Source organism: Daucus carota, chromosome 7 (genome assembly GCF_001625215.2).
Source record: "Daucus carota subsp. sativus chromosome 7, DH1 v3.0, whole genome shotgun sequence".
Classification (NCBI taxonomy): domain Eukaryota; kingdom Viridiplantae; phylum Streptophyta; class Magnoliopsida; order Apiales; family Apiaceae; genus Daucus; species Daucus carota.
This window is the reverse complement of record NC_030387.2, coordinates 22,922,047-22,948,906: the sequence shown is the minus strand read 5'-3', so window position 1 is coordinate 22,948,906 and position 26,860 is coordinate 22,922,047. Positions and strand designations below refer to the sequence as shown.

Genomic DNA, 26,860 nt, shown 5'->3' with positions numbered 1-26,860 from the left:
GGTCCTTGTATTAATAATGTCACACTTTCTTGAAACATTCTTAGTGTGAATCAACCATATATTGTTTTATATATAATTGACCATATGTTTTATATATATGAGGGTCATTCATGCGATCATTCTTATTAGTTGAGTACTATAATTCAACTTAATATTGTCATGATTTAGGTAGTAATGAGTGATTATTATAAAATTTTAGTATGGTGTTAAAATAATAATGACGGAGACAATCGTTAAACAAATTCAAGTTTATGCAAGATAAAATTATGCTGAATAATCACCCACAAATATACTTACCAATATCCAACAGAATTCACCTAGCCTCCACCTAAGATTGATCATCATAAATAGAGTGGAGTACTTAATAAGATATTCTGGTACTTGTATTAATAATGTTACACTTTCTAACATTATACTTAGTGTGAATCAACAATATGTTGTTCAGTATATAATTAACTATATATTTTATATATTTGAGGGTCATTCATGCGATCATTGTTTTTAGTTGAATACTATGATTCAACTTTATCTTGTCATGATTGTAGTAAGGAGTGATTATTATAAAATTTTAATCTGATGTTAAATTAATTATTATCGAGACGGCCGCTAAACAAATTCAGGTATATGCAAGATGAAATTATGTAGACAGAATCAAATGCAAATATAATTATCCATATCCAACAATAAAAGTCACCTAGCCTCCACCTAAAATTGATCATCATAAATAGATTAAGTACTTAATAAGTCATTTTGGTACTTGTATTAATAATGTAACAGTTGCTAGCAGCATTCTTAGTGTGAATCAACCATGTATTTTTTCATATATAATTGATCTATATGTTATATATATATATATATATATATATATATATATATATATATATGGTAGAAATTCTTTATTATATAATTTTAATCCGGTGGTACTGAAGTAATTTAAAAACTAAAGTAAGCAAGAAAAGGAGGTAAAGAATTTAGAATAGATTGTCAAGTGACTTGCCCACTAAGGGAAGCTTCCCCTGTGGATTGTATTGGAAATTAGAATACATACACATTGTTTTCTTTTATTTTCATAGTGTAAGCTAACAAATTAACCTGAGAGTAACCAGGAGTTTGAATGAGAACTATAATTGCATTGATGCAGATTGAAAAACCAAGGTAAAAAAAGCAAAAAAAAAATAATTCTTTGTTTTGTAATTTGGTTTCAGTCGAATTTTATTCTTTCCTAAAACTAGAGACAGATTCATTGAAGATGGAACACCAAACTACTCAATTATGCATACATAATTCTTCTTTGAACATAATGACTTCAATGTTTTTGGAGTTGGTGATGACCAAATAACAAGTAATATGCTGCAGATGCTTTGTCTTCACTAATTTCCCCACCACGTTACCATTTGATATTACTTCCATGTGTAGCTTCACTGGAACTCTATCTGGTTTATTTGACATTACAGGTAAGCTTGCTCCAGCACCGTAGAGTGGTATCATTTCCCCCTTCATGTTTACATGAACAGTCCTTTGGCTTGTTCTTGGTAAGTATTTTCTTTGAAGCTGCAGCCCGCAGAAGCAAATCTAAGTGTGGGTAGGTGAAAGGCTTATAATTATGATTTTCATATCCTCATGTAGACATGTCAAATTGTACTCGAGTCTTTCACACATAAACACACAATTAACTAGACAATATTAAGGTAACAAGAATCTTACCAAACCAGTTGCGACTGTAATTTGAGAAAATATAAGATTAACAGTGGTTGAATGAACATGAATACCAAAGAATGTTGCAGGGTTAGTTATGCTCATATTCAGTGAACAATTTATTGTCAGCATCTTTGTCGGTACCCCTGAAAAATCTGATCCTTCCCCAGAGTAAAAATTATAGACCGTCAAGCTCTACAAAAAGCCAAATATTTTAAATGAATATGTCAGTATTTATGAAAATATCATAATAATCGTGTAAAGATTTATTATCCCAAATATGATTTTTAGATCTTATTTTTGTCTCCAAGGTGTTCAATATGGATTCAAGAAAGTTATAATATCCAAGTAATATCTCTTGGAGGAGATTATATCAAATTTTACTTTCATGTTCAGTTGATGAAGTTTAACGACTTATAACCTTGAGGGATCCTCTTTAAAAAAAATTACTTGTCTAGTGTAAACCTGAAAAATAAGTGGAACATGGCTGAATTAGGTTCTCGTACTTTCTTAGTTTTTATGGATGATCTCATCATCCCTCATAGTTTTAGAACTCTTAAGGCTATTGCCTGTTTCTATAGGGCTCCCTCAATAATTTTCTTGACATGCTTAATCCATCTACTTTTGCCAAGTCTTTTACCTGCCCCCCCCCCCCCCCCCTTTTTTATGCTCACCCAACCTAAATGCATGTGTATGAGAACTTTATATCATGCAGTAAAAAAGGAGTATATATATGTATATATATATATATATGGTTAAGTTCAAGACCATCTTTTAATTGGAGACTTCAAAGATCATATATGTACTGCAAGCAAAATATTATAAAATATATTATTATGCAAAATATATTTCGCTTGAAGTATATATATGGTCTCCGAGATCTTCAATAAAATAGTGATCTCAATATAACACACACACACGGTATCTTATGTAAAGGAGCCACATAGAAAATGGCTCTTGTTGTCTGAGTTAAAGGTGCTCTTGGAGTAAATATCTTGATAGCTTTCGTGTAAATGATACTGTGAAGTGTTGGAGAACCTATGACACTAACAAAGATTGTGTCTTTAATTACAATAACTAGGGTTGTGACAACAATCTCAAAATTGGTAATTACTTGAGATTGGAGAGGTAAGATATTATTGGTTGTTTCCAGGCCAAGAAAGACAACCATCACCTTAGTGTTTTGAGCGGTGACAGTTGTATCCACCAAATAGGGAGTAATCTCAAGTGAACTGTCTGAATAAGGGGACTCATGTATGTATTGAAATACATGATCAACTTTTGTCAAGGGGGAATGTCCATCACTTCCGAAGTAAAGAACAAACAATTGACGTGAGAATGAATGAGGAAGATTAAAGTAGGGAAGAGAGTGTAGGTTGCACCACAATAATTAAATCATTGAATAAAAACCAGGGGAACCAGTCATATATGCCATCACCCACCCCCTTAGATGATATCACCCATCCGGGAAACACTTTCACCCCACTCAGTCCATCTCGGCCCAGTAGAGCCTCACTAAGACTCCGGACAGGCCCCGGGTAAGCTCAAGAGCCAATACTTGATCCCACCCTTGTTTTATTAGGCCCCACCCATGTCGACTAGCCCCCACTTAGTCCTTACCAGTTACCAAGGCCAAGCTTGATATCCATTCTTGACACTCGCAAATCTCTTCATTTTTTAAAAGTATTGGTTTGCATTTTAGTTTTTATTTATTAGTTTGAACCGTGTGTGTGAAACATCAAATTACATATGGTTTCCTCTGTGTGCTCTACCTTACTCATGTGAATATATGCGAGTGCAGGCTGAGTAGGCACAGATTCAATACAAAATCCATAACTGGCCAGCCAATTTTTAGCAGGTGCCCCGAGGAGACACGAAGAGTTAAGCTAATTTCCATTGCAGGTACTCTGACCTTTTAGAAGGGCACAACTTGGCTTTTGAAAGATTTGGTGACCTAAATTGGCCTTCTTTTTCTTAGATACCAATGTTGTATCAAGTGTAATTTCTTATTTGATTAGATTTTACTTTATTATATTAATATAATATTAACATTTGAAAAATGCAGCAGACAGATTGTAATTAAAGGTCCATACAGAGAAGTATGAAAAATTGATTACCTTTAAAGAAACTTGAGGATGATAAGGCCTGCTAGCCCCCCAAATAATCAAGCAAAACAGTGAAAACACCGAAGCTAAACCAAGGACCGCGATCAAACACTTGCACCGTCGATAATCACAATACAGGATGTCGAAATCCTCTTCTTCTTTGATCACATTGCACTCATTCCAGCCTCTCTTGCGGCTCCAGTACCTTCTCCCGAATCCCGAAACCCGACTACTGTACGACGAATGAGAGTGCACTCTGCTGCTGGTATTCGAAGAATTCGAAGGGCGCGAGGGGTGCAGGGGAGAATTTATGGGACTACTAAACAGAGGTGAGGTTTGCGGGGGTGAAAAATCATGAGGAGGGCTAATCACATAGTAGAGAGGCTGATTATGAGATGTTGTCGATTTCGGAGTTGAGCTTGTTGATCCATCCGACTCTGATTTAGCATGCAACATCATCTCGATCGGAACCTACTGTTTCTTGATTCAAAGATACTCAGTGTCACTACTGTATTTTTCTCATTCATGTAAATAGCACGTAACAAAAAAATACAAACAGCTTAAATATCATCATAATTACTCTCCTGGTTGCTCGGCGCTTCATGCTCCAACTTGGACTTGGCAAATGGCAATTGCAAAGTAGACCCACTTTTATTTCGATTTTCTTTTATTTAAAATACAAAGCTGGGCCCTTTTTAATTTTTTATCATAACTACTTAACTAGCAATATACCCTGTGTGCCTGTCGTAATAATTTATTTTTATAATTTTAATTAATATGATATAAAATGTTAATAAAATTTATAAAACATATTTTTTGCATATATTTATGATGTTCAACTCCATTTATATTTTCAATAAGTAAATTGTATTTGATATTTATCAACTTAGGATAAATTAATGTTTAAATTTTTCGGTCCTAAGGATCAAAAAATATTTCACAATTATTCTTGTAAATATAATTTAAATTTAGTTAAAAATAAAAAACTACTATCATTAACATATATTAATATTATAAATAACTATGAATAGATGTATAACTTATAAAAATAAATTGGAAGTCAAATAAAAAATTTATGTAAATAAGCGTGAATCTTCTTAACTGTAATGTCTTCTATTCCAAAATAATAATAATTTTTTTATAAACTAAAAAATAAACATATGAAAATTATAATTTATAATTAGTAAAAAAAACTACTATTTAATAACATATGTTAACATTTAAAAAATATTTATAAGAAGACGATAAATAAATATTATTTCTAATACCCATTTTAATATGCAACCCTCCTTAATTCTAATTTTGTCTTAGTTTGAGAGGGCTGTACTGTATTGGGATTTGAAATCATTTTTTTTCATTTATAAAATCTGAGCGTATTCGATTGTGGTTGTTTGAAATCCATTAAAATCTTGTAAATTATGTTATAGAATCTCGTGATATTCAATTAGGATTTTAAATTATGCTTTAAAATCTGATAGTATTCAATTGAGATTGTTTAAAATCCATTAAAATTTTATAAGTTTTTTGAAAGGGTAATACTACAGAACTCAATAAATTTTACCAAATTTTGTCGTGACAGCCTTGTGGAAGATTGTGATCGGGTGATTGATGCATCTACAAGGGGTCTCGTTATTATGGAAGTAAATGCAGCCAATCAAATTTCAACACGTCCTTTGGAAAGAATTTTTGGGGCAATTTTTTGGGGTCTCTGGCATTTTTCTTTTTGAAATCCCACCAAAATCCATGAGATTTTGAAGTATTGTACTTAAATCCTATCAACTTTGTGATATTTTATCAAGAATCCACACAAAATTTGAATCACATACAATCCATTAAAATCCATAAACTAAAAACAATCCATTAAAATCACAATCGAATCGAATACATACGGTAAATCTCTAAAGTAACAAATAAATTGAACTAAACTAATAGTTAATAGTTAATATATAATATAAGCCCTAGTTTGTATAATATCTTGAAAGGAGAACATCTCAACTTCTTGGACTACACACATATCCTCCCCCCACCAGAAGTACAGAAACATAAAGGATAAGCATCTCTATGATAATATCTAACCAAAGGCTTGTTTTCATAAAGTTTGCATTCCTGGGGGCCATTCAACATCCTTGCCTTCGATGAATTCGGCAACCCGAAAAACATTTCCACGTTTTCGCAGTAGCCTACGCGGTTACCTATCCATTCTTCCAGATGTCCTTTAAAAAAAGCTTTTTGCACCGACGCTTCAAAAACAATATTGAATCTCACAGTACCCGCCCTGATTCCCCGACTCACGTTTCTGATTACAGAATCATCAATGTCACCCGAGGAGCCTGAGAACTCTCCACCAAAGTGCATTGGACGGTGCTTTGAACTCAGCACAAACGTCCTAAATTCTTTCAGCGCAATTCTCTTGTCATCGTAATATACAGACACGTTGGTGTTCAAGAACTTGAAATATCCGAGCTTATTCATGGTCTTGAAACTCATTTGAACGTTCCAGTCCGCGGAAATCTGGTTAGGACGCGACGAGAGGTTAAAGTTTGAGGCTGTAAGTGAATCGATTTCCAGTACTTTGAGATCTTTAACCTTGCCATTGAGAGTGCAAAATAGATCAAGTAGCAATAAATACACAACGAATGCGATGGATATAAAAATTAAACACCCTATTAGACACTTGTCAATCATTAGACACTTGTGGATCTTGTCGTTGATAATTTTAGGGTCGTCAGAGTCAACAGCAACTGGCATACTTGGATTCATTAGTGATGTTCTCCAAGAAAAGGGTTGTATCTATTGAAATATTTTGTCGCCAAGAAGCCATATATATATATGTATAGTATGGAAGTCGGCAAAGATTGACACCGAATTTTACTAGAACTAGGCAGAGTACGTAGATAGTCATAAGCACGTCTGTATAGATTTTTTGATGAGATATTTTATCTGTTTTTCTTTTTTGACAAAATAAAGGTGAATTTGTCATTTAATTTCCGGGAGCTTGTTGAACTTTTCTAAAAGATTATAAAAGTCGTAAAATTCAGAAAGTTAGATATATGAAAAGGTTTTAAACAAAATATTTGTTTCTGTAAATATCGTAAATTATATTATTTATTGCCTTTTATTGCTTAATCGATACACTTTATTAATATTTGGTTAGAGTGATGTAATTTATTTATTTAATAACAATAATTGTTATATATACTATTACGAAAAGACTTTTATATAATTATGAAAAGACTTTCATCTTGATTAGAATTTTATGATTAAAGACTTTAGTTTTAATTAGGATTTTATAATTATTATTATATAATGAAAAGACTTCGTATTGGTTAAGATTTTTGTAATGTAACAGCTATTCCACCAACATAGTTAAATCATTAACAAAATTATTCATATATTAAATGGTAACCAAGGGCAAAAATAGCAAATAATATGACTGTGAAATATCCATTATACCCCTATGTTAATTATAATTACAAAATTGCCAATAGATGATCCATTTATTATATTTGAAATATTAAGTATTAGTAATTAATACATCTACATAATAAATATCTATTTAATTACAGTTGTCATTTATTTATGACCGCTCATTAAAAAAAAATGAAATATGTGAATTGAACTTGAGATATTTAAACTAACTCTCATGTAAACTCTACGATCATAACTATTAAATTAAGATCTTTAGATTCTCATTTTATCAAAATAAATTATAATTTTTTTTACATGTGCGGATATCTCAAATTAATTTCGATTTAACTTATTGTGTTGGTTCTAATATTATAATTAATTAGTTTTTATATTTTTAATGGAGTGATTTTGTTTACTAATCTTATATTTAATCTCACACACAGATCATATTTATTAATTTAGAGTTTTACATTAATTATTAACACTAAATTTCATAACAAATAGTAGATTTGTTACGTCTCGTGTTAAAGAGCGGGAGTACAAATTTTTTTGTTTTAGGCATATATCTCGTGATCTAAGAAATATGATTGGTGTTGGTGTTGAATAAAACTCTAACACTAAGTAGCAAGTCAATTAACAACTAACTAATGTTCTAAAATTTAAATTTCGATTTGACTTGATAAACCTATTGAGTAACGAGTACTCATATAAGTTGAAAATTACTTAATTAAAAAATTGATATATTTATAAACTGATTTTAGATATTAAAAATCATTAATATATATATATATATATATATAAATTATATAATAATTTATAGTTTATATTATAATATTATATTATATAAATTTTACAAATGTTAGATAATTATGTTATCATGTGAGATTTTTTCCGTTTTTTACTTGTTCTTTATTTTTCAATTGAATGTATAATCCAAGTTGCCATGATTTATTTATTATTTTGGTAAATGAGGACTACACCTTGTCAAATATTATACCAAGAAAAGAGAATTCACAACGAGAGGACTCGTCAAGTTAAAATCTCGAAGAACACATCTCAAAGAGGGAGTGTCAATAGAAACTAAAATAACAAAATTTCCAACGGAAAAAAGAAATTTTTGACTCGAGTTATGTTGAGTTTTATCCGAGTTAAACTCAAAATTGAATTATCATCCAACTAATATGTCCAACTCGGTGCGCGGCTACTCGGTCGAGTTATCGATCAAATTAATCGAATTTTAGTTAATACATTTCTCTGCCATTCTATGAGTCTCTTCCTTTTTGCGTATGGCATCGCCACTCCCTTTGGCAGCATCCACTAATTCGGAATTTAATTTGAAAGCCATATTTTGACTCGGACGTTTTCGGGATACCGCTAATAACCAACGAATGGCAAGTGCTTTTCCTTGTGTGAATCCTATTTCAATGGGAACTTGATGAGTCGATCCACCTACACGTCTTGCTTTTACTGCTATATCGGGAGTTACTCCACGTATTGCTTGACGTAAAACAGATAGTGGATTTGGTTCTGTCTTTTGTTGAATCTTTTTAACAAATAATCATTTATTAATTATAATATAAAAAAAAGTCCGTTAGATATCGATAAACTCCGATCACAAGGTAACAACAGTCTATCGACATGTTAGGTATCTACACATTATACTAATATCATGGACTTGGATGGTATTAAATATTAAATATATATGAATAATAATCGTATTCTGATCCTAATTAGAGATTTTGGAATTGGAGTTAGGTATTTTAGAAATAGATTCTGATTTAGATAAATTTAAAATGACTATATATACATGATCATATTTTCTCTATTATGTGAGTTCAAGATGTAGACTTGGGTATTACCTAAGAGCGGATGCTTGAGTATATTAGGCTTGATTATCATAATTTGGTTGATTGTATTATTGATACGAATTTGAATCTCGTATTTATTATCCATAATACTACCGACTGATAATCCATGCATTACTAACTGATAATTGATTGATAATTAGTAAAACACGCTGATGAGTAGGATATATAAATATATAGAGATTTACTTGAAAAAGAAGGGGAGTAGGAAAGACAGAGGGAAGGAAAAATAATAAATATCAACAAGTATTATGTTTATCTTAACTATATGGTTGCCTCTTACAAGCATGTTTTATATAGTATATCCATCAGTGTTCGAACTTATTTCTTTCTAATAATCATAGCACATGAGCATATTAAATCAATTTAATTATCAACTATTTCATGGGGTTGTTTATATGATTCACTCAAACGCTCCAATAAATTTTATCGTTCATGAACACATTTTATTATGTTTGATTGAAAACACGCTGAAAAATTGCAATATAAACCTCTTTCATATGCAATTTTACAGTGTCAATTCGAGCTATATGGAAATTTATCAGTTATATTGAATCAGTTATCATGGATATTATTAGTTTATTGTAAAAAATATGTCTAAAAATTCAATAAAATTACTATTTTATTATAAAAAAATTCAAATTTTGAACTATGAATCAAAATATATTATATGCAAAATAACTTATAAATGACGGGCCCGTGCCTCGCACGAGCTTTTACGCTAGTTTAACTTTTAAAACTCAAACAATTACATTTATAAAACACTTCAATAAAATTCATATAATGTTTGAAACTTCTTTGAGTGGAATATTAGGAGTAGAAAATACGGTGTTATGAAAATTTATATCGAATTTTCAATAATTTTATAGAAGAATCTCATATTTATATCAAATTTTTAATAATTTTAGGAGTGATAATTTAATTTAATTATATAATAAAATTTTAATATAATGTATATTTTTTATATTTATATTTAAATAAATATCATAATAGTGAAGATATATGTATATATAGACATCAACATAATATGACTTAAAATATAAATAAATATTAGATTTAAATTAATTTTATAATATAAATAATCTCAATTTTAAAAAGATGAACGAAGAGATATAAGATATATTGAAAAAATAATTTACAACAACCGATGCTCTGCACGGGTTAAAAAACTAGTTGGATCCAACAGCAATACATTGGACTCATTATCTCCTTCATTTCTTCCAAGGTAATATTGCTTTTATTGTAACAAGATTTATAGTCATTTTTAATTAATCAAAGGGAATTTACGAAGTATACTATTTTTTTGGATTATATTGGTACTACCTTCTCTAAAATCTTGCAGATATACTATCTTTTATAACATATAATCAATTAAATTGCCAAAATACTATCTTCACTATTTTATTTCTTTATTACATATCTCTCCTTCTCTCTCATCTCACACTCTATCTCTCACTCCAGAAACAAACTCTCACGCCGTCTCTCTCTCACCTTTCTATAAAGAACCTTTTCGCTTCGATAAAGAAACCGTTTCAAATACCACGACCCATCCACACCCACACTGCGAACTCTCCTCGAAATTCACGACACCGAAATCCGCGGAAACAATCCCTACCGAAAACTCCAACTCATCCTCATATCTACTACCTTCATCGATATTCAACCAAACAACGGCACCTTCACACTTATCCCTTCTCAAGTCTTTGAGCTTGTTCGTCGAGATCGTCCCGGATATAATCGACTTGTACTTGAGCCTGTAGCCTTCCACGTCAAACCGATTACTTTGGATCCAGTTGGTTGCTTTTGTTTTGATTTTTAGTTTGTTGTTCTAGTTGATTTTTTGATTGCAATGCTTGTTTACTTTGTTTTTGTGGTTGTTTTTGTCCCCATAAGGATATTCATTTTTCTGCCTTTGCAACGAGTTGCAACTTATTTTCATATGAACGTGAAGATATTCAAATGAGTTTCAAGAGTCTATAATCAAAATTAAATTTGGACAGAGTTTCGTTACTCATTTAAAAGCTTAACAACTCAACTTCTCAAGAAAACTATGATGAGTTCGTTTTATATTTACGTGGGAGCATAATTTAAAAACAAGTCACGATTGAGTTAATGAGAATAGATTATATGACGGGTTTTAATTCGATTACTTTGTCCAGGGTAGTTTAATAAATATTATCCTCGACACTAATAGAAGGGCGCATGGACTACGTTGTGCCGAATTGACAGTTTTTCAACCTACAATACATACATTATCATCTCTTGGCGTAAGAAATAATTATCAAAATGCCCTCTTGTGCAAGGGTAGTTTTATTAATATCATTCTCTGTGATAGCAGAGTGAGGCGTAAAAACCTTACCGTGCCGATTTGGTAGTTTTCCTACCCACGATATATAAACAACATATCCGATTTGGTAGTTTTCTTAACCACAATATATAAACAACATACATATCATCTCTTGGGACAAGAAATTATATCAAATGTCCGTATATCAGGCACACGGTACATAATAGAACTAACATAATAGAACTTAATAAAATTATGAAATTTTGATTCATTTAATGAAAGATTTTTCAAAATATATTCAATTAGTTAATTAATTTTTAAATAAAATAAGTAAATCCGCAAAATTCACAACTTATCTTAATAATTATATTTCAACAACTTAAAAAATTGTTTGAAATTAATCAACATTATTATGCTTTTAGAATTCGGATTCAAATAAATATTTAAAAATTCGGATTTGGAGTCTCTCGGAGAGTTCAGTGGCAAATATACAGACGTAACGGGCAAACAAGCGGGTGGAATCCACCAAAATGCAACCCCGATCAAATTTAAATAATCAGCTCCGCGGTGGTGGATGAAACAACCGGCCATGACGACTTTGCTAATTTTCACCATCTCTCTCCTGATTCTGGTCATCTCTCTCCTCGTCTCTCCTCCTAAAACAATCAAAAACGAAACCCTAAATCTCAACTCAACCCGCAATTACATAGTCAGATTCGTCGAGTACAAGAAATGGGAAGATCACAGAGATTATCTAAGTGATAATCTAGGTTTGAAGCTGCAGTGGAAATGGATTGAGAGGAGGAACCCGGCCGCCAAGTATCCCACTGATTTTGGCTTGCTTTCGATCCCAGATGATGACGATAGTGTTATGAAGAAGGTGTTGATTGAAAAACTGGAGAAATTGGAGTTGGTTAAGGATGTTCATGTTGATATGAGTTACGAGAGGAGGAGTTTGCTTGGCAATTTCAAAACTAGGGAGAGAATGGGAGCGTTTGTCGATGGGAGGAAGCGGCCTGGGAAGATCTTTACATCCATGTCGTTTGGTGAAGGCGATGCGTTTGTTGCTGCTGCCACCACTGCTAATGCCAGTATTAATTGGAGCCGGAATCTGTTATCGCAGGTACTTCCTTGCAGAAGATCTTATTTGGTTGTTCCAAATTGTTAAGAATTTTATGATCAGTCAGTTCTAGAGTGAGAATGTTTGGGATGGCAAAACATGATATTAAGTGTTATTTCATATTAATTGTTTTGTTATCTATATTACTCTGACTCAGGGTATGAAGTGTCGGACACGACATGTTAACCAAGTGTCATACTCGAAAAATCATAACACGCCATAATACATTAATAAACAAGTTTGGTAAGTAGATACCTTAAAAAAAGTAAGTATTAAGTTCAGATCATATACACAATTTTGTAAGGAATTTAGCAAATTAGGGATGCTCTCTACTTGTTTTTTATATACGTTTTTTTTCCCTCTGGTTTGCATTGTATAATCAACTTATATGTGGTATTGTAGTTGGTCAAAGTGTCCCCATTTCAATCAAAGGATCCGACACAGAATAAGTGTCTTGCCTGAGTGTCGGACACGGGTATGCTACCTAAAAAGAAGAGTTGTAGTAACATAGTTTCTTATTGCATTGTTTATCTTATCGTTTCAATGTTTTAATAATTTAGTACGCTTTTTAAAATGACCGGAAGGGGGAGCACACCGTTTATAATGGTCATTACTGTTCTAAGACAGCTTATAGGTGATTTGGATAGGCCCATAAAAGGTTTAGACAAGTAGAAAGTAGAACCATATCACTTTGGAAATTATTTGATTAAAGTTTAGGTCCTTTTTCTTGGACCTAGTTATTGTATCTTTACATGAAGTTCACTATTTATATTGCTTTTCCTCTTTTAAGTACTTTCTAAGAATTCTGCATATGTCTCACGTGACGGTAGATATTTTACTGTTTTATACAGTGTAGAGAGGAAGGGGTTTGATTTTTATGATAATTATTAGCAGTGTGATGTATCTTTTGTGTTTCTATTATTATAAATTGGAATCTAAAAGTAAAACATATAGTTCAAAAGTAGCACGGGTGCTCTATGGTCAAATAATAAAATGATTTATAAGATTGTATTTCAATATTAAATTGGGTCAAAATCTGTATTGATTTGCTTGGTATGATTTTGTCAGTCATCAAAATTTATGTTCTACCAGTGCACTGGTTTTATTTTATGCCTTGGAGTAGACATGGTCTCACTTTTCAGTGATGTGAAACTAAACTTTTCAAGTAAAACATTAAATACTCCTGAAAAGCCAATGCTAAATATTTAGATTGAAAAGGAAAATTAAATAGTTTCCTTCTTCGGCAGCCTTCATTATTTCATTGTACTTTCTATTTTGCAGAAATCTCAAGTTACATCTCTGTTTGGAGCAGAAACGATTTGGTCAAAAGGGTACACCGGAGCAAAAGTTAAGATGGCAATATTTGATACTGGTATTCGAGCAGATCACCCACATTTTCGCAATATCAAGGTACCGTAGGGCCTTGTAAATATATAGATTTAAATTGTTTTTTATTGTGTACTAGAATGTATCCTGTCAGATGTCAAAAAGAACTCATCAACTTCAGTTGGTTTGGTACTAAACAAGGTCTTTGTAAAGCATCTCTAATAAACATCATTAATTATTTTCAGGAGCGCACAAATTGGACTAACGAAGATACACTGAATGACAATTTGGGTCATGGGACATTTGTTGCTGGAGTTATTGCTGGTGAAGAAGCTGAGTGTCTGGGTTTTGCACCAGATGCAGAAATATATGCTTATCGTGTATTTACTGATGCGCAGGTAATGCATGTTGTGCATTTCAAAATTCAAAATACTATTCATGTAGCATCTATACTCAGGACAGGTCATTTTGCTTGTATTATTCAGTTATATAAAATAAATAATTAAAGTAAATGTTATATATAATTTTAAATAGCGTGGGTGGTATATAAAATATATGTAATTTAGGGTCATGTTTTAAAATGAAATTAAATAAAAATGGCACCAGGTACTAGCCGTAGCATATGACTAGACAAATTAGGACATAGTTGCGCCTTCTTTTCTGCCTAGAACAAATTTTCTGCCAGCGAACAACCTTCACAGAACAGCTGATAACACAGCTCTGATACCAAGTTATGAGAATTATTGACACTCTCTAAACTGCAGCAGAGACACTAACTGCAGGCCGAAGATCAGATTCTTCACACTAGGCAGAAAACTCACACACTGCTGTTAACTTAAGAGTGAACAGAGATATTACTAATGAAATATTCTTATTTCTCAATCTGATCATACACAAATGTGCAGATTACAATATATAGAAGCAGTAGGTTATTCTAGATGTTTAGTTTAGATACATGAGGCTAAACAGATTCATAGTACTTACATTAAATGCAGATACATGAACTTTCTAATGCAAGAACCTAGATAATTATCTTCTCAATACTTCTAGAAACTTCAGGAAGCTTGCACAATATTTCAACAGTATCACCTTTTGTTTATATATATATAAATATCAAACCTAATAGTTAGGTGACAGATGAGATGCATGAAGATGGAACTAGATTACTAGAGTGTTGCATTAATCTGGGGAGTAAAATTCTAAGTGATATAAGACAATGCAGAAATGTTGGGACTAGTCCTGTTTTTTCAATTCCATTTGTTTAGATTTATACATTTAAGCTATTGCAAGACTATGAAAAGTTCATAATCAGGTTACTGCAGGTGTCATACACATCATGGTTCCTTGATGCATTTAATTATGCAATTGCAACCAATATGGATGTGCTGAATTTGAGCATTGGCGGTCCTGATTACTTAGATATCCCATTCGTAGAAAAGGTGAGACTTTATTGAATATTTTAGTACTTGTTCTGCTTGTAACTTAAAATTGTATATTTTCAGTAAAACAATATGATTCCTCTGGTTCTAAATATTTGTCCATTCTAAATTTTTTAGGTTAAACTGGCCCATTATAAAAGTTACTCCCTCCGTCCCTCTCATTTCTTTACAGTTTTTTTCACTGCTCGGCACTTATTTTAATGCTCTTATAAAACATAGTTCCGTAATCTATTTTTGAGATTTTCTTTTGTGTATAAAAAATCAAACATCAAATTTTTATTCAAAAGAAAAAAGATTAAAAAATATTTTATGAAACTGTATTTTCTAGGAGCATTAGAATGCGTGCCAAACTCTCGTCCCCCAAGGTAAACTACCTAGGGGGACAGAGGGAGTAATACTTATGACTTTTCTATTTTGGGTCCTCGAAACTTGTACTCACTCTGTTCCATCCATTCTCTTACACTTTCCTTTTTGGTATGCCCAACCTCAATGTAAGAAATTGGGTGGGAAGGAGGGAGTACAATTCTGTACAAAATATAATTATCTATAAAAATTATATTGTGTTTGGCTTGGATGAATGAATTTGGAACGAATAGAATGAATAAATTCCGTTCCTTACACCTTAAAGTAGATGTCACATCCCCTATTTGAGAAGGAATGCTTCATTCTCTCATATACCCAATTTCTTCGCAAATCTCATCATAGCAAATTTGCACTCACCCATTTTTTTCAAAACTTCCTACCTTTATTTTATTATATCTTTTATTTTAGTCACTCCTTTCCATTCTCCCCAATTAAACGGAACATCAGTTTCTTAATTCATATATAAAGAGAATCGCACAGAACTGCGTTTACAAAAAAGAACTTGGCCAAAGATAAATTATTACCGGCAAATACATAGAACTGGGGAAATACGAATTTTCTTTATCTTTTCCCGTTCTATTTCTTCTCTTTTTTAAAAAAAAAATATATTTTCTTTGGCCATTATATTCCATCTCTTTTTAACGTCTTTTCAAATCATTCCTACATGTAATGTTACCAAGATATGATGTGCATCATTGCCACATCATTAAGAATTAAAAATGGAGGGGAAGTACTTGAATGATTATTGCATTGTACACCCTAAATACCAACAACATATGGAGTTAGGTAAAAGTTAAAAGAGTTGGTTAAATTATGAACTAGTTATGCAACTAGCATTGTATTTGGACTTTTATTTTAGCACCAAAATAACTGTAGCCATTTTGCATCTAGCATTGGATTTGCTCTTAGATATGGATAATAGGATCTGCTGGCTCAATAATTGATCTATTGTAAGCCCTAGGTCTAGGGTGTTCCTATGCGAAGAAATATAAAAATAAGAAAATATAAAAGAATATTTGAACATTCTACCCTAGGACCTATTTGTAATGGTGATACTAGATGTACTGGGAAGTAACATTTTGTTCTTACTACTGGAAATAATATATCTGGCCCCTTTTTTGGTTATAGGTATGGGAACTGACGGCTAATAACATTATCATGGTCTCAGCAATAGGAAATGATGGACCATTATACGGTACATTAAATAATCCAGCAGATCAAAGTGATGTTATCGGTGTGGGCGGCATTGATTATAGTGATCATATAGCCTCATTCTCTTCACGAGGCATGAGTACTTGGGAGATTCCTCATGGGTAGTCTGTCTGCACCATTTTTTTTCCCATCAATCGTCTTTCAAGCTTAACTTCTTTCTCTGTGTATTCTTTACTTCAGTTCTGAGAGCACTCATGATATATGACCTTATAATTCGCGGTTTATTCTTTTACATGTATAATATATGTACCAAGTATGCTACATTATGTATTTCTTCCGGAATCAAGAGAGACAAATTTAACATAAAATTTGTTAAATTTAACAAATTTTATGTTAAATTTGCTAAATTATGCTTATCCTCCTAAAGTAAAAGGTCAAGCTAACATGCTGAAGTCAATATGCACATAATTGAATAAGTTTAGGCTCCCTCTGGTCCTAAATAGTAGTTTCATTTGATTTTAACACGCATATTTTTCTGTCAAAACTTTGACACGCATATTTAGGATTAAAAAACACATAGTAAAGTCGATGTTTATCATGTATGGAGCTGTCATATCATTTCTTTAATTACCCTGATGTCTGATTTTATGTGTAAAATTACAAATTAAAACACTACTTTTTGCAGCTATGGTCGAGTGAAACCAGATGTTGTTGCTTATGGACGAGAAATCATGGGATCCAAGATCAGTACAGGTTGCAAAAGCTTGTCAGGAACCAGTGTAGCAAGTCCTGTTGTTGCTGGTGTTGTTTGTCTGCTTGTTAGTGTCATCCCAGAGAACAATCGAAAGAATATTTTAAATCCAGCAAGCATGAAACAAGCTCTGGTTGAGGGAGCTGCAAAGCTTTCTGGCCCAAATATGTATGAGCAGGGTGCGGGCAGAGTTGATTTGTGAGTTTCCGGAGCAATAAGTGCCGCAATCTATTATTTAAATTTTATAGTCCGTCTCCCAGCTTTTAAATTTACATTTTATGTCAGGTTGGAATCTTTTGAAATTTTGAAGAACTACAAACCTAGATCAAGCATCTTCCCTGTTATTCTTGATACTACAGATTGCCCTTATACATGGCCATTTTGTCGTCAACCACTCTATGCAGGTGCAATGCCTGTTATCTTTAACACTACCATTTTAAATGGAATGGGGGTAATTGGTTATGTTGAAAATCCCCCAACATGGCATCCTTTTTCGGAGGAAGGCAATCTTGTTAGCATCCATTTTACTTATTCCGATGTCATTTGGCCCTGGACTGGATACCTGGCGTTGCATATGCAAATCAAGGAGGAAGGATCTCATTTCTCAGGGGTGATCGAAGGCAATGTAACTGTTAAAATCCATAGCCCACCGGCCCCTGGAGAGAAGGTCCATCGAAGCAGTACTTGTGTCCTACAGTTAAAATTGCAAGTAATTCCTACTCCTCCAAGATCTGCGAGAGTACTGTGGGATCAATATCACAGTATCAAATATCCACCGGGTTACATTCCAAGAGATTCTCTTGATGTTCGAACTGACATTCTTGACTGGCATGGGGATCACCTGCACACAAATTTCCATATCATGTTCAACATGTTAAGAGATTCAGGGTATTATGTGGAAGTACTTGGTTCACCTCTTACATGCTTTGATGCTAATCAATATGGGACACTTATGATGGTAGATCTAGAAGATGAGTATTTTCCTGAGGAGATAAAGAAGTTGAGGGATGATGTTATCAATTCAGGACTGGGTCTGGCTGTTTTTGCCGACTGGTATAACGTGGACACAATGGTTAAGATGAGATTTTTTGATGATAATACACGTAGCTGGTGGACCCCTGTAACTGGCGGTGCAAATGTCCCAGCACTAAATGATCTTTTGGCCCCACTTGGAATTGCATTCGGAGATAAGATTCTTAATGGTGATTTTTCTGTTACTGGTGAGCAGAGTCGATATGCATCTGGAACCAACATAGTAAAATTTCCGAGGGGTGGTTATGTACACAGCTTCCCCTTCTCGGATGACTCGGAAAGTGGAGCCACACAGAACATCTTGGTCTCCAGCACAACCAAGGTTAGCAATTAAGGCTGCTTGATACTCACTTTTTGTTAACAAAATATGCATATGAAAATTAAGCAGCTCTGTACACGTTAACTACAATGATCTTATAGGCAATACTTTGAGTGAAGATTAGTAGTAGTTAGATTAAGAAGTTATTTCTTCTTTTTGATTTAAGTGAAACTTTTGAATGTAGTTTTCATTATCTGTCCTAGTAACAGTGAACATATAGATCGGTAATTGCACTATTGGGTGATCTCTCAACTTCCTCTCAAAAATAAAGTGACTGCTTGGCTCTAGGCTAGATAAAGTATTACGGAGTATAGTTTACGGAAACGTATTAGAGATGTGAATTTTGCTTTCTCTATATTGTATTAATTGTTGTTTGGTTGAAGTAGATGAAATTTAGTGATATTTCTGCGCTGATTTTGACATTTTTGAACTTGATATTTTTCTTTAAACTAACTAGCTCTTCAGCTTGTGTGCATTATTTTTATGTTCATTATGTAAGTGTTTTTATTCTAACAGAGGTTTGTTATATTGCATGTGTGAGTGTTATGCACAAATTTTTTGTTGTTATTACTACAAAACTATGTTAAAGATTAATATAAATCAATAAATATGTGATTAATATGTCAGTATCGGAGAGATGATTCGATTTAGTAACAAAGTAATTAATATACATTAATATTTATGCTTTTAATTTATCATTATCAGTAAGTAGGGGTTAGATTTTAATTTCATATAAATAACAAACCCTTTGTTGTGCTATTATATATAGGAGTAGGATCAAATAAAAACTTTTGTAAGCTACCCAACTTAATTTTTTATCCTGGATATAATATCAAATTTGCATGGTTAGCGAGTCTGGCACGTGGTACGGGATCAGGTACATGAAACGTTAGCTTGCTTTTATGAATCGGGTACGATGACTTGTGAATTGGATTTGCGGGTTGATATGATGATCCTTTTTACTGATTTTTGTATTAAACAATATATAGTTTAATTATGATTTTTATAGTTAAAATATTTATTTTACCCGAAAATATGCTAATCACAAAATAAAATTTGAAGGATACTTATAAAATGAACGATGAGGACCTTTTATATGAATTTATAGGGGAATCTAAATCTGTTTTTGTAAATAAGGCATGTCTCGTGTCTTATCAACTCCTTCCTTTTCTTGTTTCTTGTCCTAAAGTAAATTTTAAAAATATTAAAAATAATTCCAATCACGATTGGATAGCTTAGTGGTTAAGGGTTTATTCTCTGTTGGCCCAGGTCCAGTCCTGAGTTCGACTCTGGAATTGTAAGGCTATAAGCCATATTAGTCAAAAAGTTATCTTCCTTTCTTGTATCTCCTAAGTTTTGGTGGTGGATTGCCGAAGTTAGCGAACTAGAGCGTGCATGATCCTTAGAGATCCAAGTGGAAGAGGAAACGTGTTCCACATGATCCTTAGAGATCCAAGTCGAAGAGGAATCGTGTTCCAGAACGAGGGAATTGCCGAAGTTCCATAGCCTGAGACTGTGTTATATTTTTGTTATATTAAGGGTTTATCTCAAAAGCAATTAAAAAAACATAGCCTTTCAATAAAAAATAGAAAATTAAAAGTTTTTTTTATAATTTGCATTCGACAAGGCTTATAGCTCGAGTTCAACATCATCTGTTGAATAGTTTAAACTATCATTCGGTGGTTCATCAATACCGAATCAGGGTATAGAAATATAAAAAATTGATTATTCAATTCGTTCTACTTAATTATATCATTGTAGATGTAATTATATTTTTGATTCAACACAAAAATAATTATTAGTCAACAAAAGATGTTGAACTCAAGTTATATATGTTGAATATTGTTACAAAAAATTTAGTTTTTACAAAATTATCAAAAATATGTTTTGTACTTGGGTAGTAATCATTTATCAATTATTTACAAAAATAGCAATTGATAAAAAATTAAACTTTTAAAAGTCTGCAACTTAAAAAGTTTTTTACCGGAACATTCCCATGGGAGGGAGGGTGACAGATACAGTAGCTGGGTAGAGGTCTATTATATATAGCATGTTTTAGTGTGACTCAACTGTATTTTTGTATGCTGTCTGATTTGTATTTATAAAACCTTTCATATTTTTCACTATGGATTTATGATGATATTAACTGATTGCAGGCAGATACACCTATTCTCGGATTTTTGGAGGCAAGTAGTGGTCGAGTAGCTGTGTATGGGGATTCCAATTGTTTGGACAGCAGTCATATGGTTACGAACTGTTTTTGGCTTTTGAAGAAAATTTTGGAATTTACCAGCAAGAACATTAAAGATCCAGTGCTTTTCTCAGAATCTATTAAACAAGATAAACCTTTGCACCAAGAAGACAACCAGTTACCATCTCGTAGAACTGATGTAAATTTCTCCACCTATTCCGCTGTTGTCGGAAAGGAATTGATTTGCAGAAGTGACTCCAGATTTGAAGTTTGGGGAACGAGGGGTTATAGTTTACAGTTCAGCAGAAGAAATCGCAAATTGCCTGGGTATCCAGTTAGTGCTTTGAGTAGAAACATAAGTTTTGATTTAGAGATGTCTGGCTTAAAGAGTTTCGAAACAGCTAAAAGCAATATACTTGACTCGACGAACAAGTACTTGGGCTTATTTAATAAGGACGATGTAAGGAGCTATACATTGCTTTTGTGATAGTGTTGTCTATAACTCGATATGTCTGCTTTACTTTGAACTTGTGGGATTTTTACTAAGTTGATGATATATGGTTTTGTTCTTCTTGCAGCTTGATGTGCCTGTGCAAGTTGCAAGCCGCTGGTTTGTTCCTGTTATTGTTGCTGTTTCTGGTTAGTTAAGTTAATTCCATACTATGTTACCCAGACTTGGGGGTATGGGTGTTGGATATGGGTGTGGATCCACTTATGAAAGGTCAAGCTGACACAAAGATAATTAGGATTCTTGGAGATGGATCCAAAATTAGACATGGGTGCGGGGACTTGATGCTTAAACTTTACATAGACTGATTTGTTTTACATTCATAAAAATAGTGTCTATGCACATAAATCACACACACTTAAATGTGTACGTCTAATTGTAGCATAAAACAAATAGAATAACATAGATAAAGTCATCCTTGGACCTTGATCTCTATAAACAAGTTGTAACAAGTCCTAAATTTTCATTTTGAACTGGGATGCTACAAGTTGTAAGAAGGATCTGACTCAGATCCCATATGCACACCCATGTCATGTGCGGTGGACGTGGGTATAATTAGCACAAAAACGGAGAGTCCGGGTAACATAGATTTAAAGATATAGTCACTTGATACCAAAAATTACTACAGTTGATAATACGTTGCTTTTTCCTTTTTGGATTTAGGTCTTCTGCTCTTGAGCTTCTGGAGAATTCAGAAGAAGAGAAGGCGCCGAAGGAAGGGATCTGGAACAGGCCGTTACAGCAGTCCATAGCTTTGAGGTAACATTTTGGCTGTAAGATCATCGCATTACCCCTTGTCTAGGCCTCTTGTCTGGTCAACATGACCTAATGATTTTGAGCTTCGACAGTTTTTGTGTTTCTGATAGTATAATGTTGTAGCTGTAGTTCCAATTAGATTCAAAAGTTTCATACATGTTCTAAAGAGGCTGACTAACTATACACGCTAAGGCTTTATACAACAATAGAATTAGTCTTCCAATTGTTTAAAAACCGCTTTGTCTCTTTCTTTTCTTTAATTTTTGGCATGTTACTTCAACAAATTGATTTTTCAGAATTCAAAACCCAGTCCGATCTGACTTCTAATACCGGATACTGTTTTTTTCACCCCATGATGGCCCCATCGTACAAATTTTGTTTTTCGTCCATAAGCAACAGTAAGTCTCCTTTGCAGGTGTGCTGCAATGATTGCAACTGGACTTGAACTAATGTAGCATCACAAGTAATAAAATTTCTATTGCATCAAAAATTAGTTCGTTACTGCTGCCTTAAATATGAAGATTCCTAAACAGGCGTACCAAATTATAATCTTATATATGGTACTGATTATATTAAGCTTTCCTTGCAATATGAAGCAAGTCGAGTGTCCAAAATATATCTATTTTTTTTAAAAAATAAGTTAGTATCTGTTGGAAAATGATAATTACTTGCCAGAGAAACTCCAAGAGTTACTTGAGACCCTCTTCATAAATATTGTTTGTTACTACATGAGCTCCTAGTCATCGAAGATGCAAGCAAAATGAGCAACGAATAAGTGCTTCTAACTTATAAATCTGGAAGCCGAGCTTTTAAGCCTCGGCCAAAGAGCACAATATTTATGATGAAAAACGAATTAAAGTTTTGAAAACATAAAATACTCCATCCATCTCAATTTACACGAGCCTTTTGCTCATTTTATACATATTAAGGAGTATTAAATGATTGTTCTTTTTTTCATCTCTTCCCATATTTATTGTGTTGACTTTCTATGGTACTCCCTCCGTTCTTTTATGTTAGTCGCTTTGACTTCTTGCACGTATTTTGAGGTGCGAAAAAAATGTATTTCTACACACTATTTTTTAAATTTTCTTTTTCATAATAAAAATATAGATGTTCTTTTATTTAGAAAAAGAAAATTTGAAAAATAATACGTAGAATTATGTTTTTTGTACATATCAAATTATATGCACAAAATCAAAGTGACTAACATAAAAGAACGGTGAGAGTATTAGCTAGATGGTATATTGGAAATGATAAATAAGCAAGAGTAATAATAGAAGAATGGTGATAACATGCATTAAAATGAGAGAGAATAGAAGAATGGTGATAACATGCATTAAAACGAGAGAGGCTTAACTATTTTGGAATAATTTTTTTTTTCAAAAATGTCATCTAATTTGGGACAATTTATTTAAAATTGAATGAATACAAATCTCCTCAAAACAAAGCTATTACTCCTTTTTTTTTTCATACTTTGATTTTGGGCACACACTCTTAAGTGCTTTGACTAGCTAGTTAAAAATATTATTTTCTAATTTTTTTTCTGAATAAAAATATATAACTAAAACTTTTATTCACAAAAATAATTAATGAAAAATAATAATTTTTAATATCCAATCAACTCACCTAAAAATATGTGTCAAGGGTCAAAACGTCAAATAATAAAAAACATAAAGAGTATTATACTATGATGTGTTCAAAGTTGAAAACCGCGCACAAAGCCAACACTAAGACCAAGTTCTTTATGTTAACCAATTGGACAAATACTCCCTCAGTTGTAATTTAAATGTTTCTTTAAAAAAATGTTGGTTGTGTATTTAATTTTCTTATCAAAATTTTATATTTGCACTAGATTAAAATGTGTTGTGAGAATATGTTTTAAGAGTATTGTAAGAAAAATCATTTAAAACATTAGTTTGAAAGGAGAGAGGGCCAAGCATTTCGGGACAAATATTTTTTCAAAAAGGACATGTAAATTTGGACGAAAAAGTATTCAGGTATTCCTAGATGAAATTGAAATAAAAAGTAACCGGTGGTATCGTATCTGATCCATATTCTATAATATTTTATAATTAACATAAATATATATGATCATGGTATAGAAAAAGGTAAAGAGTTTACTAACGTAAATATGTCTTTCTTGGAGCTTGAACTATACTAGTGACTCCTTATAATTTAGTAAAATCTTTTCTCATTTACGAACCTGTGGTACATCCTGTAATCAAACATTTCACCAACTTTTTAATGTTTGAACAGGACACGAAGATAAAGAATAATATGGGCAAGCATAGCATTAAACTTAGTAAAAAGGAACAATAAAGAATAAAATCAAATTAATAAAGTATGATCTATGATGGGCTAATTTGTGATCCAGGGTTTATAAGAGGTGGGCTTGAGTGTCATGTACAGTAAACAGGCCGAAAAGATAGAAACGAGTATAGCCCGTAAGTTGAACTGTACGAGAGATCAGAGAGAGCGAGATAGAGAGAGAGAGAGAGATCGGAGAGAGAGATCGAGTAGACTAGGCCCAGGGTGATCGGAATAAAAGATGGTACAGTCGGTAGGAGTGCGGTATAAATTGGTATGGCGTCTTCTCATCATCTCCAATCTCGCTCTTGGAGGTCTTTTACTTGTTCCCCTTTGGCTTTTTATGTATTAATTATTATTATTTACTTATCATCTTCCATCAATGTGTAAACTTGTACATGTAATTCACTGCTTTGCATATTACTTCATGTATGAAATCAAATTGTATTGGCGCTTAATTAATGTGTTCCCCCATTAGTTCTTCTTGTCCGCCCAATGCCAATTACAAGAGTAAGAGCTGAAACCGAAGCTTTTATCTTTCAAACCAACTTACCACCAGTGATGTAAAAAACGAGAATCGGACTTAATCAGTAAAGCCACCGAACAAGGAATAATCGGAGATTAATTGGATTGATTAGAGACTAATCGGATGATTAATCGAATAATTGAAGATTTAATCAGTTTGGTTAGCTACAAAACAGGAATTAATCGTGATTAATCACCGTTTTTTAGAACAGAGAAAATGGATTTTCGCTCAAACACACATGTATCTACTTGGTCTTCTTTTTATTGAGGAAAAAAGAAACAGTATCTCCACATGAATTGCTCTTTTTGAGCTTGTCCTTTGGATGGGACTTCATTTTGAGATGGCAACCTATGGAACTTAACACTGCTGCACTTTGGATATTCACACTGCTTATTGTTTATATCTCACCACAATATTCTAAATGATGCTCTTGTGCATAAGCTATATATAATATATTATGTTCTTCGAGTTCCTAATGATTCACATGCTCTTTCGCCACAATATTTTGCTTCATGCTTTTTGTGCATAAGCTATTATATTATGTTCTTGTTTCTTATGTTTACATGCCCTTTTCCTCATGTTGCTGTATGTGCATAAGCTATGATATTATGTTGCTGTTTGTGCATAAGATGTTATATTATGATCTTGTTCCTACTTAATTATTTTTATTTATTAACTCCATATTTTTTATTAACGTACATGATTACAGAGTTTTTAGGTCTGTAGTTGGAGTTGAACCACTAGGCCACAGTTTGAACTAGTTCATATGACTTGTGGCCTGAGTCATGTATGTGAATCAAACCACGCTTAAATAAGGTTTCTTGTATCCAACTGTCAGTTTTAGGCTTAAACAATTAAAACTTGAAGTTCACAATTTGTTTAATGATTTGAGCTCAACTTCAAACATGAAATTTTTTGGTGTTAATATACGCTTGAGCATAACACATTTGTTCAAGGTCAATCTGGAATGATTTAATGTTAGCTCGACAGTCATACTGAGTGCATAGTGTCAAACGCCATGGGTGCTAATATCTGGTTCTGGCAGCACATTCTATGCCAGTAGAAGGTTTGTTTGTGAAAATATTATGTAATGTCTATGATATGTAGCATTGTATACTACTTGAAACTAAACTTTTGTATATCCCAGCGCTTGTAGTTTATCTATGTAATATATGAGCTGTTTCATTTAACCTTTATCTGATGTATTGCAGCATATATGTTTGCCACGCCAAGGAGAAAAAGCACGGGCAAAGAGGATGCTACATTGAAAGCTGAATCAAAAGCTAGGTCTCTAACTGCAATCTCAAGTCCTCCAATTGTGACCATGGAACCTGTGGATGTGGACCTACCCATTCCCGAAAATCAAAAGCAAGAACTATTGAAGTGATACACTGGAGTGATTATGTGATAGAAAGTAACACTAAAAGTAAGGATTGTAGACAGAGGCAGCAACTGATATATTAGAAGGCAAATTCTGTGGTATTAATTCTTTTGTGCCCATCACCTGATGATCATAGTATATGCTGACAAATTTTGTTATCTAGGATAAGTAGATTGACATTAAGCTGTTTTAAACAGTTGTCCGTCAGCTTCTGTACATATCAAGTTATGGCGACATCTTATGTAACAGTTTCCTCAGTATTATCTGGTTAAATATCTCTTTAAATGGAGAAAAGAGAAGAAATTCTTAAATTTCTTAAAAGCAGGCAA

At 32.7% G+C, this 26,860-nt stretch overlaps 1 protein-coding gene across 3 annotated transcripts; it reads left to right on the top strand.

Annotated features, from left to right (window-relative positions):
* The first annotated feature begins 11,817 nt into the window (after positions 1 to 11,817).
* On the top strand, positions 11,818 to 26,852 carry LOC108196558 (subtilisin-like protease SBT6.1). Of its 3 annotated transcripts, XM_064081674.1 has the most exons (11): positions 11,818 to 12,483; positions 13,762 to 13,890; positions 14,052 to 14,204; positions 15,129 to 15,245; positions 16,737 to 16,921; positions 17,446 to 17,709; positions 17,797 to 18,865; positions 21,019 to 21,513; positions 21,632 to 21,692; positions 22,225 to 22,320; positions 26,362 to 26,852. In XM_064081674.1, exons 1-10 carry the CDS (start codon positions 11,935 to 11,937, stop codon positions 22,311 to 22,313), a joined length of 3,111 nt encoding a protein of 1,036 aa, XP_063937744.1. In that variant the 5' UTR covers positions 11,818 to 11,934; the 3' UTR covers positions 22,314 to 22,320; positions 26,362 to 26,852. The 3 variants fall into 3 exon arrangements, with proteins under 3 accessions (XP_063937744.1, XP_017219382.1, XP_063937745.1); XM_017363893.2 differs by lacking the exon at positions 26,362 to 26,852 and having other exon boundaries at positions 22,225 to 22,551; XM_064081675.1 differs by lacking the exons at positions 11,818 to 12,483; positions 26,362 to 26,852 and having other exon boundaries at positions 15,119 to 15,245; positions 22,225 to 22,551.
* The last annotated feature ends 8 nt before the right edge of the window (positions 26,853 to 26,860 follow it).

Excerpts from the sequence above, each read along its gene's own strand:
- LOC108196558 (XM_064081674.1), top strand. The coding sequence starts at position 11,935 with ATGAAACAACCGGCCATGACGACTTTGCTAATTTTCACCATCTCTCTC. Across the intron at positions 12,484-13,761 it reads GCCGGAATCTGTTATCGCAG|AAATCTCAAGTTACATCTCT; the intron begins GTACTTCCTTGC and ends TCTATTTTGCAG. Across the intron at positions 18,866-21,018 it reads TGGTCTCCAGCACAACCAAG|GCAGATACACCTATTCTCGG; the intron begins GTTAGCAATTAA and ends AACTGATTGCAG.